We start from the raw sequence: 19,099 nt of genomic DNA on the forward strand, positions 1-19,099 counted from the left end.
TAAGGGTGAGTTAATGTTGACATCATTGTTTGGGGAGGGCTGTCCCTTTAAGAATTTAGGTACTTTGTTAAAAGCACTAAAATAGATTCTGTCTCCTCCTAGCCTCTGATCTGCTGCTGAACAGGAAGGAGAGAAGAAGACACAGTTTGAACAGGAACTTTGTGGGGGATTACATAGGTATGGATGACCAGCCCGAACTCAGGCAGTTCTTGGGCAAAAGGGAGAAAATCGATTTCTCTGACACCGTCAACAAATTCGACAGACGATTTAAGGTGAGTTTTGTATATCTTTTGCACTGCAACGAGTAGGCTGCCGTCTCTTTGTCAATTATGTAAAATGTTGCCGTCTAGGCAATACGAACATGACACGCAAGATTTGTATTCATCTATGGATGTCTAACTCTATCTTCATCTGTTATTCAGAGCATTAAGAGAGACCTTATCCTCACCCCTAAATCTGTCTACCTGATTGGAAGAGAAAAAGTGAAACAGGGCCCTGAGAAGGGACAGGTCAAAGAGGTCCTGAAGCGTAAAATTGATGTTGAGAAGATTTTGGCTATTTCTCTCAGGTACGACACCCTTTTGTTTGGGTGTATTAGGAAACGTCAAACTTGGTTTATTTAATGCAGCAGCAAGAGCAAACATTTGTCATTTAAAGTGATATGACACACGTTTTCAATCATGGGAATAAGAGCAGGAAACCTGTGCGTTTAGCCCCCCTCCTGTGTGTAAAAATGCCTTGCACGGTCATCTGCAGAATTACAGACGTACTAGAGACATCAAAGGTCCAGTCTGTATGTTTTTAAGACATGTTGAGTAAAGGTTGTCTGTGATATATAAATCCTTCTTCTTTAAATGGTTTACAACAAAATTATAAAACATTCAATAGCTTTCTTATAGTAACCAAAAGAATCACCATCTTACCAATAAAGCCAAAAGAGGAAGTGGCCTAAATTAAACACGCCACCTTAAATTCATCCTCGATTGCTGTTTTGCAAGTGGGGGGTTGTCTATAATGTGAACCAGGTGTTGCTGGGAAGGGAGAGTTCACCTTGTAAAAAACTCATTACAAAAGACTTAAGTTTATAGAGCGAAACAGGACGTCTCTGCATGTGTCCCAGTCATGGAAACACTAACAGCTCACACACTGTATGACTTGCGGTGTCTGTAGAAATCAAAGACCCTTATCTGACTGATGTTCAGATGTAGTCTGAAATGAGAGACTGTTCAATAGTCAAACCAATATTTGATCTTTTATACATTGATGTTCCTCTTTTAAACAGCACAATGCAAGATGACTTCCTGCTCCTGCATGAAGACGAGTATGACAGCCTGCTGGAGTGTGTATTTAAGACCGAGTTCATCAGTTTACTGGCACGCAGATATGAAGAGAGAACACAGAAAAAACTACCTCTCAAATTTGGCAACACGTAAGTTAACATGACTGTCATGTAGCTAAGCATTAATTTTGTAGTTACAAGACTGTGCTCAAAGGGACAGTTCACCTCAAAATGAAAATTCACCCGCGAGTTGTTTAAAATCTGTATGAATGTATTTGTTCTGTTGAACACAAAAGAAGATAGAAGACCGTAGTAAAGCAAACGGTTCTGGGGCAATTTTTCCTGCTATGGTAGTCAATGATGTCCAAGAATAATTTGTCTATAAGCATTTGTCCAAATATCTTTCTCTGTGTTTATCAGAACAAAGAAATGTATACAGGTTTGGAACAACTTGAAGGCGAGTAAATAAAGACAAATGTTTTCATTTATGGGTCGACTGTCACTTTACATTTTTAACCACATTGGAATAGAATCTGGGAATTGATAAGAATTAGAATCGATAAGAATCAGAATCGTTAAAATCAAACAGTACCCAACCCTAGAAGTAGCATAACAAATATCTACACACTGGTTCCTCTTTGGTTTATATCTGGTCAGTCATAAAGATGCAGAAAACAAATGTGTTATTGGTGAAATTTGAAAGTAAATGACTGATGTATTAACCTGTTCCTCCTCCAGGCTGGAACTCAAACTAAAGAAAGAAGGATGGGGACCCTGGAATGCAGGAGGATCCCGACAGGTGCAGTTCATTCAAGGCCAGGGGGATGTAGCTGTGCTGCGACCCTCAAATAAAATGCTGCAGGTCAGCATTGGACCGGGTCTGTCCAAGAACTCACGTCAGTACTAACTCAAACCTGTTATTTACAAAATGATTTACAATATCTCCCTGCATGATTTACAGGGATACTTTGCCCAAAAATTAAAATAAATCATAATTTACTCAACTTCGTGTTGTCCCAAATCTGTATACATTTCTTAGTTCTGATGAACACGGAGAAAGATATTTGGAAAAATGCTCATAACCAGACACCCCATTGTAGGATATGACTCCTATTGTAGGAAAAAATACAATGGTAGTCAAAAGTGCCCCACAACTGTTTGCTGTCTTACATTCTTTAAAACGTCTTCTTTTGTGTCCAATATAGAACATAAGAATTAAGTAGGTAAAGTAATTATAAAGTAATTTTTCCTACTATGGTTGTCAATGGGGGGCAAGATCTGTTTGGTTATAAGCATTCTTCCAAATATCTTTCTCTGTGTTCATCAGAACAAATAATTGTATACAGATTTGGAACATCGCAAAGGTGAGTCATTGATGACAGATTTTTGGGTGAAGTATCCCTTTAACATACCTGCTTTTGGTATAAAACGTAACACTGAAAGTTAATCATATAACAACTAACAACGCTCTTTCAGGTCCAACTAAGAAGAGCTTCACTCAGAGTCGCACCAACAACATGTCCATGGCGCACCACCACACCCCGGCACGTGCCGCACCAGGCCCTCCAGGTACAGCTGTTCTAATCTAATACTTTGTGGAGACTAGCATCAGCACATCTAACCCTTTCTCTACAGTACGTACCTCTGATCAAATGATGTTAAGCGAGAGTGTGTGATTTTCCAACAGTCGCTCACCAGAATGGTGCACTGAAGAATCACGCTGCCAATCAAAGAAACTCTCAACACCACAACAGTCAAAGACCACCCCCAGGAAACACGTCCCGCCCATTCCTACCCACTAATGTCAGTCAACTCAAAGACAGGAGCAACAGACATGCACCCCAGCAACCCAACCTGGATATCCTGAAAGTACCGGATCCAGGTGCCGCAGGGTGAGATGCCTACAACTATACCTTTGATATAACCGGAGAGCATTTATAATCATTCTCCTGTTGCAAGACAAGGATTAATTCACACAGAAGAAACCGTGAGCTGGTTTTGAGTGTAACATGCATGTATTTCTTTACCGTAGCAGAAATCGGCAACCATCTGGAAATGGAGGAATGTGAGTCTGAGCATGTGTGTAGTTTCTGTTAGGTGGCAGTGGTTGTGGTTTTTTCTAGCGGTAGATTCACACCAAAGATGCCCAACTCCAAATCGAGCTTTGTGCGCTTAGGTCTCCATTCACTTGCATTTAAAACATTTAATGGTCAATCTGTTAACAACTAATCTTACTGTACTTCATTTATATTGTAGTCATGCTAACTAGTGAGGGAGCCAGGCCTTTTCTGGACAAGCTGTTCAGGAATTTGGATTGGGCATTTTTATGCATTTTTCTCTGCTGTTATCATGATGGGAGTCTGTTCAGACAGCATCATGAAGGCCGAAGGGTGGAACAAAAAGCCTTCATTACAACAGCTGAAAAAATCATTCAATGGCTTGGGATGAGGTGGTGGCTTAACTGAATGAAACATCATGCATTAATATAGAGATCAGTCCAGGCAGACCACTGTGAATAAACTTCTGTCGCCACCTTGTGGGGAATACATACACTAACATTGCGAACTCAGCTAACCCTTTCACTGCAGCTATCACAATTTGAGACTTAAGCTATATGGTTTCTGAATGCCATTGTTGACTTCACAATTCATTTCTTGTGTCTTATAAAGCATGCTTGGCATTGGTGCAATTACAATATGTACAATATTACTCCAGTTCTGTAAAAGTCCTCTGTGATTTTATCTAAGGGCTCACAGGCAGTCCACCAACAGGCCTCCTCCAGGAGGCGGCCGTCCCAAACCTGCCCCCAAACCCAAGCCCCAGGTCCCTCAGTGTAAAGCTCTTTTTGCATACGACGCCCAGGACACGGATGAGCTTAGCTTTAATGCAGAGGACATCATTGAAATTGCAAAGGAAGGTAAGCAAGGCAGCACACAAAGGAAATGGGTTTGTCTGTATATGTTATTTTGTACTGTAAACATGAAATAATGCTTTAAATTGATGCATGTTTGTATATTTATGTCTAGATGCCTCTGGATGGTGGATTGGAAGACTTCGTGGCAAACAAGGCTTATTCCCCAACAACTACGTGACCAAGATCTAACCCCACGTGCCGTAATGTGGGGACCAGACTTTATGAACCTCAGCAGACTCATTTGAAGTTAAAGGACAAATTTAAGGAGGTGAAACGGAGGAAAACGTGGAATTCAGAGAATGAAGGAAAGCGGTGTGCCATGGTTGCTGTTGACTCCCCATGCGCACATCAGAAGTCAACCGTGCGGCCGTGTTCTGAAGAGCAGACATCGGCCACTAAACTTCTCTCCAGGGCACAGTGAACTGTCCCTGTGAGCACTGATCAAAACTATTTATTGTATTTATAGCATTCTACAATTTATTTCTGACATGGTTTGTTCATCAGTCTTGGATATTTGAGGGGATCTTATTTCACTTGAAGAGATGAAGTAGCCATTGTATTTGGGAACAGGCTTTTTTATTTTGCTTTTGAAATGAATAGATTTTATATGTACGTGAAGGTGCTTATCTTTAGTCACCTGCTGTTCTTTTATTTTTCAATTTCTTATCTGAATTGATGGTTTTAGTTGGGAATTACTTGCTGCTGATGACCGTTTAACCATGTTATTGCCTTTACAAATGTATATAAAGCACTGTAACTCTTAAAAACTATGGACTGTACGCTTGTAAAATTGAGTTCGTAATCTTAAACCATCCTGAATGTATCGTTGTTCAAAAAAGATGCCAACAGTTCTGTAAAACTCAATTTGATTGAACAATATTAATACTTTAAGACTCTTTGACCGCATCTGTTCCCAGGTTACGGAATGGTATGTAGTTATAAAATGCAATCTTATACAAATGTACTGGGGTAGGATCATCCAGAAAGTGCTAGTCACTCAAATAAATCGTTAACATATTACTGGCATTTACACAGACCTGCATCTGAAACTATGAGAGGAGTGGGTTAAATACTGGACCAATGATTTTCCCTAAAACTCCCTGGGCTGTATTTAACTTTGGTTTGTTATCAGTGGTCTTAATGACAACTCTCAAGGTTTTAAAACCACTGTATTTTTCATGCAAATTCCAAACAAGCATATTTGTGCAATATGACAGACAGGAAGAAGATATCATGGGGTTCAGATCATTTAATAAAGCATGAGCAGTTGTATATTTTGGTCTCAAGGATCATCCGTACATACAGGAAGTATGGGTTCAAGTACACTCGTGTTCAGAATTTAGGGGGAGTTTTCCAGACAGGGTTTAGGCCTAGTCTTCGACTTAGAAGGTTAGAGGTCACTTGATCAAATACAACTTGGACTGACATCTGTTTTGTCTCAAGATGTTCACAGCAGTGTGTTTTTAAAATGACTTGAGGATAGCTCACCTAAAAATAATCATGAATTACCTGCAAGTTGTTCCAAATCTATATAGAGGTTTTTGTTCTTTTGAACACAACATATATTTGGAAGAATGCAAGTAATAAACATTTGCGTCACCATTGACTACTGTAGGGGATTTACAGTAAAAGACCCTTAGACCATTTATGATGAAGACAAGTCAGGATTGCAATAGAAGAATATTTACTGAAGAAAAAGTTTAGTTTTGCCAGCAGAAGTCAGCACTCTCAAGGAGCAGGCCCAAGTTGTAGTACTTAAGCTAATAGTATATATCTTTGTCATTGTGTAGCTATACAACAAAAAAATGCTATCTGTACAAAAAAAGGGAACATGGACACATACAGAAGCAAAGATAAATAGAAAAGAATGGGGAGTGATGACAGTCAAAAACTGTAGTGGTGCAAGTATGCATATGTATAAAAGTAGTCTTACTACGTAAATCCAGCTTGCATGATTTACTTAAGTTATAACGACAATCACACAAACTCCTCAAGGGTAGTGTGTACTAACGGATGAGGTTTTCAAATTGAAGTCCCTTTTCACAATGATCTAACGAGAGCCTTGGAATTTATTAGAGACTTAAACCATGAATTATGCTGCATATCAAAAAAGGTTTGTCTTAACCATGCTTAAATCAATTTAAAAGAGCGCTGAACAATATTTGTCAAAACCACACAAGTACTTTTAAAGTAAGATTAAGACACAGCACTAATCCTTCCAATATCAGTTAATTACTTCCTTTGAATATGCCAATTTAACTAGCCCTTGTTTAAGAATCCAAACCTTAATGGTGCAAAACACTCACAACACCATGCCAACTTATCTTTGGATTTATTTCAAGTCATCAATTTACATAAAGCACCAGCAGGTCATTTAAAATTGAAAAGAACAGCAAAATCTATTTTAAACACTCATCTTAAAATGCAATCTTACTAAAAGAATAGAAACAGTTTATTAATAAAGACAGTCCAAGAGTTATGTACATAAGTTTAAAAGCAGCAGTCCATCTCCCAAAATGGCTGACACAAAATAAAGTGCAGGTTGATAGTCCATTTCCACAAATATAAAAACACTCCTTAAGAACTGGACAGCAGAGGAGCAGCCAGATCCTTTACGAGTGTAGATTTCAACTGGGGAAGCAGGCTGATCTTCATTAGTCTACTGCTTGAATACTTTTTCTTCACGGTCTGCAAAGAGATGCTAAATGTTAGACAAGATTTCTTAAATACTCCCACTAATTTATATAAAAAATGGCTTACCACATGCTTTGAGAGACCTTCGTTGACATTAACGACATTTTTGGCAATGTGCTGCATGATGGGCTTTAAATGGGCCTCGTCATATGTGGAGTAGTGTTGTTGGGTTGGTGACTAACATGAACAAAAAAAAAAAGTTGAGGGAAGAAATGAGAAACTAGGGAAAGGAGACGGCTAGGTCATACCCATTTTTGGCCATCAAGCACAAGTTGAGAGAGGCATAGTGCAGCAGCAGCAGTCTCAGAAGGGTGATAATGGACCATGTCATAGTCGAGCAGCGTCAGTTCAAGGAAATATTTAGCAAGGGTATGCTTCTCTGCATCCGCCTGGAGAGCATACAAAGATTAGACGACTTAAACCCAGAGGCAGACTAGTAAAAAACAACCCTGCAACATCACATTAACAGCTCTACTTACATTCCCAGCCTTTGAAGCTCTCCGCAAAAAGTGCAGGGGCAAAGGACGTCCAAGTTCAAAGTTCAGCTCACTTAGAATTAACATCTCCATCTCTCGAATCTGGGCTTTTGTGAAGGCGTCATCAGCAATGTAGGCAAAGTCCCCAACCATTGGCACATACATTTCCTCATATTTGCAAGCAACCAACATTGCAGTGACTCCCACTAGCTGTAGCTTTTTACGAGTCACCGGTTGGATCTGAAAAACGAAAATGAGTTTAACAGAATGCTTCATTACTACAATTCTTAATATGGAAATCACCACATACCTGGAGAAAACGATCAAGAATGGCAACGGTCATGTACAAGGTTTCCTGCAGCAGCTGAAATCTTGAATGCACCTGAATCAGCCAGTCTACAAGCAGAGCACGCATCCGCCCGTTGATGTCATAACCACGCATATAACGGGGACGAATGGACTGCTGAGGCTGTAACAAGAGAGCAAACCTGCTGTAGCAGCTACAAATACGCTTTGATTCCTAAATAAACTTCATACAACAGGCAAATTTACCTCAAGGCTTTGCAGATATGAATAGATGTCCTTTACATACTCAGGACATAACTGGGGCATGTCGGCATCACCTTCATCAATATCTTCGACTGGAAAGAGAGAGTTGGAAAAGGCTTGACACAGCTCCTCTTCCTTCATACTGACATCAGCTTGAGCTGGGGGTAAAACTGGAACAGGTTGGGGGACTTCCGGCTGTACCTGGGCACGTTTGGGTTGCGCCACAGCTGGCTGGGCAGATGGTTTTACAGATGGTACATGCTGACCTTTCTAAAAGCAGAGAATAACAACGTGTTGCAACACACGTGAAACTCAAAACACATTGGACGGTGTTAGAAAATGTAACATACCTTGGTCTGATTTGGTTTGTGCGCAAAATTGGAAAGTTCGCCGAATACCGCTCTCCTTGCACCACCGTTTACATTCCCGGCTTTGCCTCCGACGAACATGGGGTTGTTTCCATTGCGCTATACAAGTTCGGTTGAAAATTAAACGGAAGTTTAGCACGTGGAGCTCAAAGCACATTTAATACAGACTGCATTGTAAAAACGTTACTGACCCAAGGTTGACCTCGTTACTAATAACGTGACCCAAAAATCTTAAACGTTACATAGAAGCATATTAATCTCAAAATACGCATCAATATAAAACACAACTAACAGGTTATTTCAACATTGTACAAAACCAAACACAAAGCTGTTGCGAGGCTACAACAGACATGCTAATGCTCACAAACGCATCAGCTAGCCTTCTGGCTTTCTCGAGAAAAAACCAACGACAGTTTCTGCAAAAACAAAACATACTTACTAAAGCGTGCATTTCCATAATGGGTCGACTCTTGCGTACCTCTTGCTTAGATTAAAATATAAAAAGTTAAAACTCTCCGATTCGCCTTGATGATTCTTAACTCAAGACAAGTTGCTCACGACAACAAAGGCCTTCTCGCGATTCAAATACCGCTCGGCGTTCTCTGATTGGCCACCACCGCATCGCATTCTCAACGTCTATTGGCTGGAAGTAGCGCGGATGTCTGTCAATCATCGTTTTTTCCCTGTGAACTATAAGCGTATGAACCATTATGTAAACAGAACGTAGAGTACGTGTCGTGTTACGTATGCGCAAATATATTTAGGTAAAAATGTCAGAGACGTTTACTCTTGAAAAACTAACAACGTCACAGTGTACAAGAAGGGAGAATATTTAAATACAATACTGTGGAAAATCAATAAGAAATATACATATTCGTGTTAATACTTTATGAAGTCATGGGTGTATCGGGGTTATATTTTATTTATTTATTAATTTTAAAAGATTATTCATACAACACACTTGGCTGATGCTTATCAGTTGTTGAGGTATAATGAGCGCAGACTGTGCCAGCAGAGGGCATAAAGCTACAATTACGGCCCCTATTACAAACCCTATACGCCAATACATTTGTTCTGAAAATTACTAAAATGAACTGCGTAGATGCACAAAATGTAGTGTCTGAAAGATAGAATAAGTTGTGGATTATTTACATCATATTTCCTCGTTTTCATCAAGCATTTGGAAAATGTTCCAGGGGAGTCGTCAATGATATCAGAATGTCGTAAAGTGTCGAAACGCGAGTGTGTGTGTAGCAGCGCTGCCTCACACACACAAACACACACATAGCAGCGCATTAATGGACACCGCGGATCGGCAGGAATGGGGATTCGTAGCCGAGGGCAAACATGGAGGAATTTTTGCCACATATCACCATTAAATAAATTGTCCTCTCCGTACGTTTAGCTCACCGCGGCGTATTTCGTGGGATATTCCGAGTGGCGCGTATTTTCTGGTATATTTAAGGCGAAATCGTCGAAATAAACGTTAGTTAGCAGGGAGGCTAAAGCGCTGGGCCTCTCTCCGTCGGGTTTTGTGAGACTGTCAGTTTCACACAAGACTCCGATGACGTTCGCTCGCTTCCACGATACTTTTCTACTTCTCTCGGCGAATATTGGTGTCCGTGCGCTCTGGAAAGGACGGTACAGTGACAGTTTTGTGAAGTGTTAGAGGTAAGAGTTGCTGTGTCTGTTTGTGTTGATGGGAAATGTAAATTGGTAAGAGCTATTGTTTGACTATACGAGAGGCTAATAGCCTGCCGCTAGCAGATTCAGTAAATAGAGGGAGAGGGAAAAGTCTGTGCTTGCCCCAGAACATCCAGGCTTGATGGGTTACCGACAAACAACATTGATAGTCACTAATTCTAATACACGTTTTTTGTGTGTTTGTTTTTCATGATGTGTTTGATAAACTGTAGTGCTGTCACATGATGTGTTGAAGGTTTCTCGAACGCGAGAACAACATCAACATGCCATTGATGTTTTCATTTTCTGTGGCTTATTTGATCCCATCCTAGTCTTAAAATTGTGTATTTGTTGCGCTTGTTATTATACCACATCTTGACATTTAAGTTGGAAATAGAAAGGACGTTTTGATCTGGCCTTTTTAAGACGAAATCGTCGTCAGTAGCTCCTGTTCCCCGAGCAGCCAGCTAAAATCAGGTTCCAGGCTTTTTAAGTATTGCTGTAAAATGTAAAATATTTACATAAATGTGTGACCTTAGGGATCATAACGTGCGTTGTTGGTTCCCATTAGCCCCATGATTTAAGAATGAAAAGGGATTGGATTTTAAAGGGAACATGTCACGGAACGATGCCATTTGCTCAGTGGCACTTTCTTTCACAAGTTACAGAAAGTGTATTTTTAAGGAAATGGCAACTTTTTAAATGTTTCAGTGGTCAATGGCACTAGATGCTTAGAGGGATAGTTCTCATAACAATAATAATTACGTTTAGGATTACATTTTCATCCCCCTATATGCATGTACTTTCATTTTATAAAGGATGTGTGAGAAGTTTCTTTACAGTGATATTGAATGGGGGTCAGACATATCAAACCAGGGGATAAAAGTAATCTTTGTGACTCAGTAAAAGGCAAGCGATGCTGTCAGTTTGTATCATTGACAGAGTATTGTTGTTTATGTCATTATTATTCACTATAAACTCTTTGACACGTACAATAACATGACAATTATACACCATTCATATTTCATACTCAAAATAATATGTTATGCTTATTATTTGTCTTGCGACTCATTAAAGACCAAGCCATCTACCTTATACAGTTCATATTACATTTAATATTATGTAGTATTTGCCTGGTGAGGTTTTAATGAAAAGCTTTAGCAGCCATGTTTTCAGTGTTTTGTGCTTCGTCTTTGGACATATTTCTCTGGTTTGTTTACTAGACTGTTGTAATATTAAGGTAATTTTTTTTGTCACCGTGGATCAAGTTAAAGTGTTGAATTAATTCCCTTGAATTGCAGAATCATTGAAATTGATATAATGTGGGCTAATGTTAAGCGAAATATCCTGCCAGAATAGGAATTAGTGTACTGTTAAGTATGGAAAAATTAACTTCCATTGTGGAAATATGTGTACACATGTAAATGTAAAAAAATGTAAATGTATAGCAGAATATTTACAGCTTTCTTTGGCATTGATTCCATACAGGCAATGTAGGAATGTGTTATTTATTATTGATGTTTACTGACTGCAAAAACCTGACTTTAGCTGAACTAATTATTTGCCCACTTAAATTTAGCAGCAATATCGCCGACACGTTTAAAGAAATGTAGCCTATTCGAACAAAAAGATGCTTGCGTTTCATAAACAAAATGTGTGGTGATTTTACAGATGTTCTCCTGTGTTCAGGCCTGTGTCCTGCTATTGCTAATGACAGAGCAAGTCAACATAGATATATACACAGCAGTCCTTGGGGAAGGAATTAAGACAGCCCCCCATAATCCCCATCTTCTGAAATCTGTATCCACCTTGGTGTCGAGAGGCACTGCTGCAATGGGCTCCTCTGGGGCAGCTTCATATGGAAGACAGTGCTGTGTTGCACTTTGTGCTATGGCACAGTGGTACATCACAGGGTGACATGATCTGCCTCTGAGGAGCCTGGGAGAGAAGTCTGGCTCAGAAATAGTTTAAGCTATAATTTCTTGATAGAGTGATGTAAGAGACAAAATTGGGCTAATGTAAGCAATGGCAATGAGTTAATAGACAGTTTTGTTTGGACCATTTTGCAGTGACATTCTGAAGAATTATAAAGACATTATTCTCATTTGATACAAGCCTGTCTTAAATTCCTGATTCAGCTCTGTTTTTGTACATTTCGCACTCACTGTCTTTTTGCAAGGATTCATTTTAAGTCTCTTTTCCTTAAGGTTTCTCTTTATATAATAAAGAGATTTTTTAATGTTTAAAGTGTTTAAAAAGTAAATTAACACGATTAAGGCGTTTTGTTGTTGTTTTTGCCTTTAAAGATAATGGAATAAAAAATGTGTGAGTGTTTTTCTTGGTTCTGCTTTAGTAGAACTTGATATTGCTAAACATCAGTGGGTCGTAATTAAAGTTAGCGGTCTTGATAGAATAACAATATTACCATGGCTACAGTAAATCATCTTGACTGCCGTTTCTTGGATCAAGACTTCAGAAATAGGCTCTTTACAGACACCTTTTTTTGCCTTTAAGCTTACAGTATTTCAGCAAATTTGCAAAAGGTTAACTCTTTCCCCACCAGCCTTTTTTAAAAAAGTTGCAAGCCAGCGCCAGAGTTTTTTAACATTTTCACTAACATTTGATGGCTCACATTAATTTTTTTAAGCGAATATATGGACAAACAATATATCAAATGAAAGGACAGAGTCTCTGCTTTTAAACCACAGAATCCGTATTCTTCTTTCTTCATTTGTTCTTTCACCCTTAGATCTGGGTAGGTTTCTTAAAAAATGCATCACTTTGATTAAACAGCGGAGATAATAAAAATGTTTTGGTCAAAGACTGCGCACAGATTAGACTCAAGACAATGATTAAAAACTGATCAAATATATATGTTCTAGGTTCAGAGATTCTATACTTTTTCCAAAGGCGTGTAACAGCGCCACCTGCTATACAACAGTACAAAAACCGATTGCCGCAATAACTTGTCTTTGGCAGGGAACGGTTGCGAATGCGTGTTTTATGTGTCTTAAGTGTGTTATAAATTGCCTATGCATGTATTAGACGTGCAAAATTGCAAATATCAAAGTGTCGGAATAAAAGATGCATTCTATCGAAAAGCAAATGCTCACCCAGACCTGTCTGAAACGCCTTGTGTAACACCCCCACAAATCTACGTCAGTTCGTGGTATGATTAGACTAAGACCGCCCAAATGTATATGCAAGTAAGGAAGTCCTTTTGGGAAGTCCTGAGGCATTTCAGGCAGGTCTAAGGGAGCATTCGCTTATAGATTAAATGCATATTTTGTTCCGACACTTACATTTTTGCAATTTTACATGACTTTCTTCAAGAAATATCTGAAAAAGCATACACCTTTACCCAGCCCTACACCCTGCAGCGTTGCCCATACAAAGTATTTACTTGGGCGGTCGGCCCAGGTTTATTTATGGCTGCCCAAGTATATTTGGCGTTAAAACATTTTTATCCATGCGTGCAAATGACTGTATCTTTGATCGAATAACTAGCGCGTCTTCTCTCCTTCCTGAGTGGAGCGTGATCTTCTGTGTTTGCATGCACTCTCTTCCGATGAGCTCCATGTGTGTGCACGAGCCCTCTGCGTCTCGTATTTAACTGTCACTTGCATTTAAAATCAAACAAGCGTTCATAATACAGCAACACATTGTCGAGTAAGGGCAAACAGCATATAGCCACTCTTTAATGTAGATGTATTGTGATTTTGTCCGATGATGTTGCGTTTATAAATCAGGATTTTAGCAGCGGTTAAAGTGACTGCTGGCGACATCCTGTTGTAAAATACAGTTTAATTTGACAAATAAGAGAGTAGAAGAAAAACAGATAAGTGCTAACGCTAGCATGACATGATGACATAATTAGGTTGTGACATTACCAGCGCCTCAAGTCTGTCAAGATCCTATGGGAATCACTGCCCTGGCTAGATAAGTGTATTTGCCTTTTCAGATATTTCATTCGAATAGACAAAATAAATGCATGCAATGTACATATTTGTGCGACCGAAGATGACATCAGCAGCAGCGGTCTTATTTCTGCTTTTTCAGATGTGAGACAGCGCCGAACACTGAAGCGTGGGTTAGAAATGGAATGGTGAGAAAACATTCTGCTTGGTACGTTTTACGTCTTTAAACCAAACTTTTAAGACTCAAGCCATTATAGTTTAAATCCTGTCTGGCTAGCGCGCTTCTCATAATGTTTGCGCTTGATGTTCGTATGCGGAGAGTAGGCATTTCGTGTGCAACACTGCAACGCCACTCTCCTATTGCAACACTCCCACTTCATGCAAGGGACAAAAATGCTAACGTCTAAATACAATAAAAATCGCTCTATAGTGCCACCTAGCGGTGCAAATGGATATACAACCTTACATGCATAGCAACCTGTGTTATAGTAATTTAAAGGTTACAAATATTTTGTGGCTCCAGACAAATTTTATTTGGTGGGAGAGGGCCCAAAATTCTTTTTTGGTCGCAAAGGTTGCCTTACCCCTGAATATAGCCTTTAAGGCAAACAACACGTAACTCACTTTGCACTCATATAGAGAAGTTGACAAAAGAATAGAGATTACATGCCTTGTGAAACAGATGGCTGCTTTCATAATTTAAAGGTAAGGTAACTCTGGGACAGGCAGTGGCTGCTGTGGAGCGTAAGGCGTTTGGGACATAGTGCCACACCGGGTGAAGACATGTTAATTAGGAAGGGGTGAAGAAACGTTAGAGCGTAATGGGATTCTGGTGAATGGAAGAGTGATGGGTAATACTGCCAGGTTTTGATTAAAGTGGGAAATATGGTTGTGATATGAGGATGAAGAGGTAATGAATTAAATGGGAGAATTAAAGTTAGATTTTCGTAATGAGAAGAGGAAGAGGCTTTGTGGACGTTGGTAATCATCACAAATGTTTCGGTCAGTGATGGATAAACACCCATTATGCAGGAAGGCGGGAGTCTAATTTGGGAGTATTTTAATGAGCTTGCTTTTGTCCAATCCAAATAACTGCATTATATTAGGACCAACATTGAGGAGCTGCTCTTTAAAATACACCTGCATTAAATGCCATTTGATGCTAAACAACAAACAGCTGTCCCCCATTAAACCCCACGCTATGTAAGAGATGTGGGCTGATCTTTTCATATGCCATTGTTTTAAGAATAGTGGAAAACTAGGAAATGTGGAAAATAATTACACTCAGCCTCATTATCCCGTGTGGGTAGATTAAGTGTGTAGTCTTTTGCTAGAGGTGTTAAGCAGCTCCTGAAACGTGTTTGTTGCTTTATATACAGTGCAAGGGGTGACCTTTCCTTAGTCACAGTTTCCTTTCTTCTATAACGGCCTGAACAGGACTGCTTGGATAACAATTTTGCCTAAGTAATGCTATACCAGAATATGTATATTCCTAATAGCATTATGAAGTCAGTGGAATGCTTGTTTTTCTTGGCTCCGCCCCATTCCACCACGGTTTGAGTTTTTGTCATATTTAAATCATGTTTGTTTTATTTTCATTGTTTAAACAGTGTATTTTGGTCTTGGTGTCAATGATCTCATTCTCTGCATATTTCCCATATTTTGCAGATTGCTGTCTCCAATGGAACCGTATGATTCAGCTAATTGAGCCTTGGTGGCGCATGCGAGCTAGTCACTATGAAGAGTGATATTCCGTCAGATGCACGCCACAAGCAGGAGACCCTGAAGGGTCCTCTGGTTAACCCTGAACCTATGGAGACGGCCAAAAGCTTCCCTCCTGAGATGGAGGTGATTGGCAAGGCAGGAAGCGATTTTCCTTCTCCTCTTTGTGCTGAGACCAGGCACCGGCCTTCACGTGATGCTGCAGGTCGCAGAGACTGCGAAAGAGGTCTATCTGGACGCAAAAAGCGCAAGAGCCAGCAGCCTGGCCCGTCATATTGTTCTCTGAAGGATGGGCAAGTGAGTGAAACACCCCTTACTCCTCCCCGCCATAGGCCGATGCTGTTAGATCCACGTAGCGAGGACGAGAGGAACCCAGAGTCCTCGTTGAGTGACTGTGCCTCCTCCCCCTCCTCCAGCCTTCGGTTTGGTGACTCGGACACTCTCAGCTCAGAGGAGGAGGGCGGGCCCACAGGTGGTTTAATGACAGTCAGACAACAGCAGCAACAGCTCAAGTCTCCTGGTTCAGGCTCCACCGGCAGCGCCGGAGGTGGGACAGGCACGGGAGTGGGCATGAGGACGCTATTGGCTCGGACTCGTGCCAGCAGGTCGCATAAGTGGGCGCGGCTTGAACCAGAGACCAATCACGTGAAGCGTCCGTGTCTTGGCTCACGCAGGCCGTTACACAGGAAACGTTTTGTAAAGGGTGGGGCAGGAGGCGGTGCCCAGCGGACTCCAAAGCAGAGGGAGCGATTACTGCTGCAGAGGAAGAAGCGAGAGGTGATCGCACGGAAGAAATACGCCCTCCTGCACAGTACCAGCAGCTCCAGCGAGGAGCTGACCTCTGAATCCTCCTCTCCTTCCTCCACGGAGGCAGAGGATGAACTGTACGTGGATGTAAGCAGCAGTAGCAGCCAAGCCAGCACTGCGGCTGTGGCCTCAGGTAAAGCACTTATTCTACAGTTCTTTAAACATTTTCCTAGGGCTGCACGATTTGAAGAAAAAATCGAATTGCGATTTTCCTGTCCAAAATTGGAATTTGCGATTTAAAATGCGATTGACTACTATTTTAAAAAGAGCTAGGTTTGTTGCGTTGGTTTTAACAGCATGCATCAAAGGCCAATCATAATCAGGTGGTGATGCCTACTAGGGCTGGGCGATATGGCCAAAAATTTAGGAGGAATAGCGGTATACGATATATATCCGGTATTTTTTACCAAAAGGAATAAATGGTTACTCGAAAATCAAAGCCTTTATTAAACCTTCATTTTAACAGTTTTTGAGCAAAATAGAATGCAAATACAGGGTTTTCCCTCCCTGTTTACAAATAAACAGCTTCACAACATATTTTAAATTATATAAAATATTTGATAAATAAAATACAGCACACGCAGTTTTCATTTCCCAATCTTCAAGAAAATTAACTGTCAAACTCATATATGGCTCGCATGTCCTGCTTGACCATAAATCGGATGTTAGCGTGAAATGAGACACTTTTGCGAGCTGCTCGGAAAGCTTCTGTCTGCGTCAGAGCTTCTGTTGCAAAGTACTTGCGACTGGGTAACTGGTATCTTGGGTCAACGGTTTTTAGCAGCGTTTTAAAACCTTCTTGTTCCACTGTTGCAATAGGAACCATGTCTTTAGCAATGTGATAAGCTACTGCCTTAGTTATATCGCACCACTTGCGACTTTTCTTTCCTTTTTCTTTTTGCGAGCGCGTGCACGGCATCAAACCATATCGATATGAACGATATAGGCTAATCCCGCATCGCGTTGGGTAAACATATCGATATATCCCTCCAACTCGGTATACCGCCCAGCCCTAATGCCTACCTGTCCTTCTTCTTTCAAACCCCAGCCAGCTATAGCTTCTTTCAAAGCAGAAGCGATGTTTTCTCCCGTATGGTCAATGGGAAAGTGCCATGTTTGTAAACAACGACTCTTTAATAAAAAATCCTCACATATGAAATGGACAGTGAGACTTTGACAGGGTTCAGCCGTCCTCTGCTGGACCACATGTCAGTTGTCGTTGTGGAATATTCCACTTCTTTAAGCTCAGCTTCAACCTACCTGCACGCATAGTTAATTTTTTCGATAGCTTGAGTAAAAAACATTCGGGAGGGAATGTGATATCTTTTTATCGAGTGTTAGGATAAGATTCCTAAAACCATCTTTTGTGACTGCATTTATCGGCACCTTATCTTTAGCCAGGTACCTTGTTATGGCGTCTGTTTCGCCGTACCTTCGTGAAGATTTGTTGTAGGGTGTGCTACTTTCAAACACGTGAGCAATTAATGTTTGCTTGGATGTCAGTTGTGGTGGTTGTTGCGACGAAGTTGTTTAATCTGTGGACTTTTTGGCCGTGCATTCATCATAGAATACAGTGTGATACCTCTGCAGGTGTTGATAGAGATTGGTTGTGTTGCCTCGCAAGGTCGACACAGACCTTCGGCATATTTTACAAAGCACTTGCTTTTGAAGAACATCAAAAGGTCAAAATCCAAAATAATTCCAAACATAAGCGTTGCTTTTTCTTTTAGGTAACAAGTCGTCTGCTGCTGCAGGACTTTGCTCTTCAGCAGACATAAAGTTACTTTGTTGCAAATTTGAACTGCTGCTACTGCTCGCGCTCATCTTTTCCGAATGACCTTCTTTGCTAATTCAATAGCATGTCCAGTGTTAAAATGCTTCTATTGGTTAAACATAAAATTGCAGAAGCAAACTGTCAAAAACGACGTAGGTGCATTTTATCATATTTAAAGCCCTTAATCGACCATCGCACCCCTTCAAATTGCGATTTCGGTTTAAAAACGATTAATCGTTCAGGCCTACATTTTACACATTATTGTATCACAGAAAGCAGTGTTTTGTTATTATGGAACTGCAGGAAAACCTTTATCGTAGCTTCGTTTGTCATTCATGGTCATTTTATTATAACCATTATTATTAAGATAAATTAGCAGTATTCAATTGGTTGTGTATTCTTGCCATAGTAGGTAAATGCTTACATACTTTTCATACAGCAGCATGTTTGCAAATTTCAGCCCTGTTATGTTAAACGTGTATGACCCGTTGAATGTTAAAGCTGTGATATTTCGTCTTGGGCATCGTAATGTTGTCCTTGCTACAGAAAAAGGGAATTGTCTTTAAAAACCGGTCTTATGTTCCCAAAGCAAAAAATCTCAAACTTTCACAAAAGTCTTGTTTTCCAGCTGTTAGTTGTTCTTTTTACTAATGTGGAGGAGGAGGACGACAGTGTCTGGGACATTTCTTGTGTTTGACAGCTGAAGCGAATCATTCACACTGGAAATATTAGGTTGGAGAAAACATTCAGTGTGTAACAGCTCCTTCCTCCGCTCTTTCACCACTTACAGTCATTATTTAAGCATCGACGAAGCAAATCTCGTCCATACGTGTCCTTTGTTGCTAGCCAAGACTTATAGAATAATGTATTCATATTTTATTTTGCTTAAATAACATATATAAATGTATGTTTGTAT

General features: G+C 40.2%; 3 protein-coding genes across 13 annotated transcripts in view; 2 read left to right on the forward strand and 1 right to left on the reverse strand.

Moving 5' to 3' along the window:
* myo1ea (myosin IEa) overlaps nucleotides 1–5,466 on the forward strand; it is a 42,304-nt gene extending 36,838 nt beyond the window's left edge. Inside the window, exons 21-29 of one of the 3 annotated variants that reach the window (XM_079460118.1) lie at nucleotides 103–272; nucleotides 423–568; nucleotides 1,283–1,429; nucleotides 2,018–2,175; nucleotides 2,756–2,848; nucleotides 2,967–3,171; nucleotides 3,312–3,344; nucleotides 4,027–4,196; nucleotides 4,306–5,466. In XM_079460118.1, coding sequence (XP_079316244.1) covers nucleotides 103–272; nucleotides 423–568; nucleotides 1,283–1,429; nucleotides 2,018–2,175; nucleotides 2,756–2,848; nucleotides 2,967–3,171; nucleotides 3,312–3,344; nucleotides 4,027–4,196; nucleotides 4,306–4,382 — 1,199 coding nt within the window. In that variant the 3' untranslated portion in view covers nucleotides 4,383–5,466. The remainder of the gene's footprint in view (nucleotides 1–102; nucleotides 273–422; nucleotides 569–1,282; nucleotides 1,430–2,017; nucleotides 2,176–2,755; nucleotides 2,849–2,966; nucleotides 3,172–3,311; nucleotides 3,345–4,026; nucleotides 4,197–4,305) is intronic. The other 2 variants (XM_079460119.1, XM_079460120.1) reach the window with 2 other exon arrangements.
* A 396-nt stretch (nucleotides 5,467–5,862) lies between these two features.
* Nucleotides 5,863–8,903, reverse strand: ccnb2 (cyclin B2). The gene is made up of 8 exons (XM_079460148.1): nucleotides 8,720–8,903; nucleotides 8,263–8,379; nucleotides 7,916–8,182; nucleotides 7,674–7,832; nucleotides 7,367–7,603; nucleotides 7,136–7,276; nucleotides 6,954–7,064; nucleotides 5,863–6,881 (listed from the first exon to the last, which is right to left on the reverse strand). Exons 1-8 carry the CDS (start codon nucleotides 8,735–8,737, stop codon nucleotides 6,771–6,773), a joined length of 1,161 nt encoding a protein of 386 aa, XP_079316274.1. The 5' UTR covers nucleotides 8,738–8,903; the 3' UTR covers nucleotides 5,863–6,770.
* A 617-nt stretch (nucleotides 8,904–9,520) lies between these two features.
* rnf111 (ring finger protein 111) overlaps nucleotides 9,521–19,099 on the forward strand; it is a 34,997-nt gene continuing 25,418 nt past the window's right edge. For 7 of the 9 annotated variants that reach the window (XM_079463768.1, XM_079463772.1, XM_079463770.1 and 4 more), the window contains exons 1-2: nucleotides 9,521–9,951; nucleotides 15,549–16,542. In XM_079463768.1, coding sequence (XP_079319894.1) covers nucleotides 15,618–16,542 — 925 coding nt within the window. In that variant the 5' untranslated portion in view covers nucleotides 9,521–9,951; nucleotides 15,549–15,617. Of the gene's footprint in view, nucleotides 9,952–14,022; nucleotides 14,089–15,548; nucleotides 16,543–19,099 lie in introns of all 9 variants that reach the window. The other 2 variants (XM_079463769.1, XM_079463771.1) reach the window with 1 other exon arrangement.

Source organism: Barbatula barbatula, assembly GCF_947034865.1.
Source record: "Barbatula barbatula genome assembly, chromosome: 1".
In the NCBI taxonomy this organism is placed as follows: Eukaryota; Metazoa; Chordata; class Actinopteri; order Cypriniformes; family Nemacheilidae; genus Barbatula; species Barbatula barbatula.

Excerpts from the sequence above, each read along its gene's own strand:
- ccnb2 (XM_079460148.1), bottom strand. Across the intron at positions 7,065-7,135 it reads TGCTTGATGGCCAAAAATGG|TCACCAACCCAACAACACTA; the intron begins GTATGACCTAGC and ends TGTTCATGTTAG. Across the intron at positions 6,882-6,953 it reads AAGGTCTCTCAAAGCATGTG|ACCGTGAAGAAAAAGTATTC; the intron begins GTAAGCCATTTT and ends ATCTCTTTGCAG.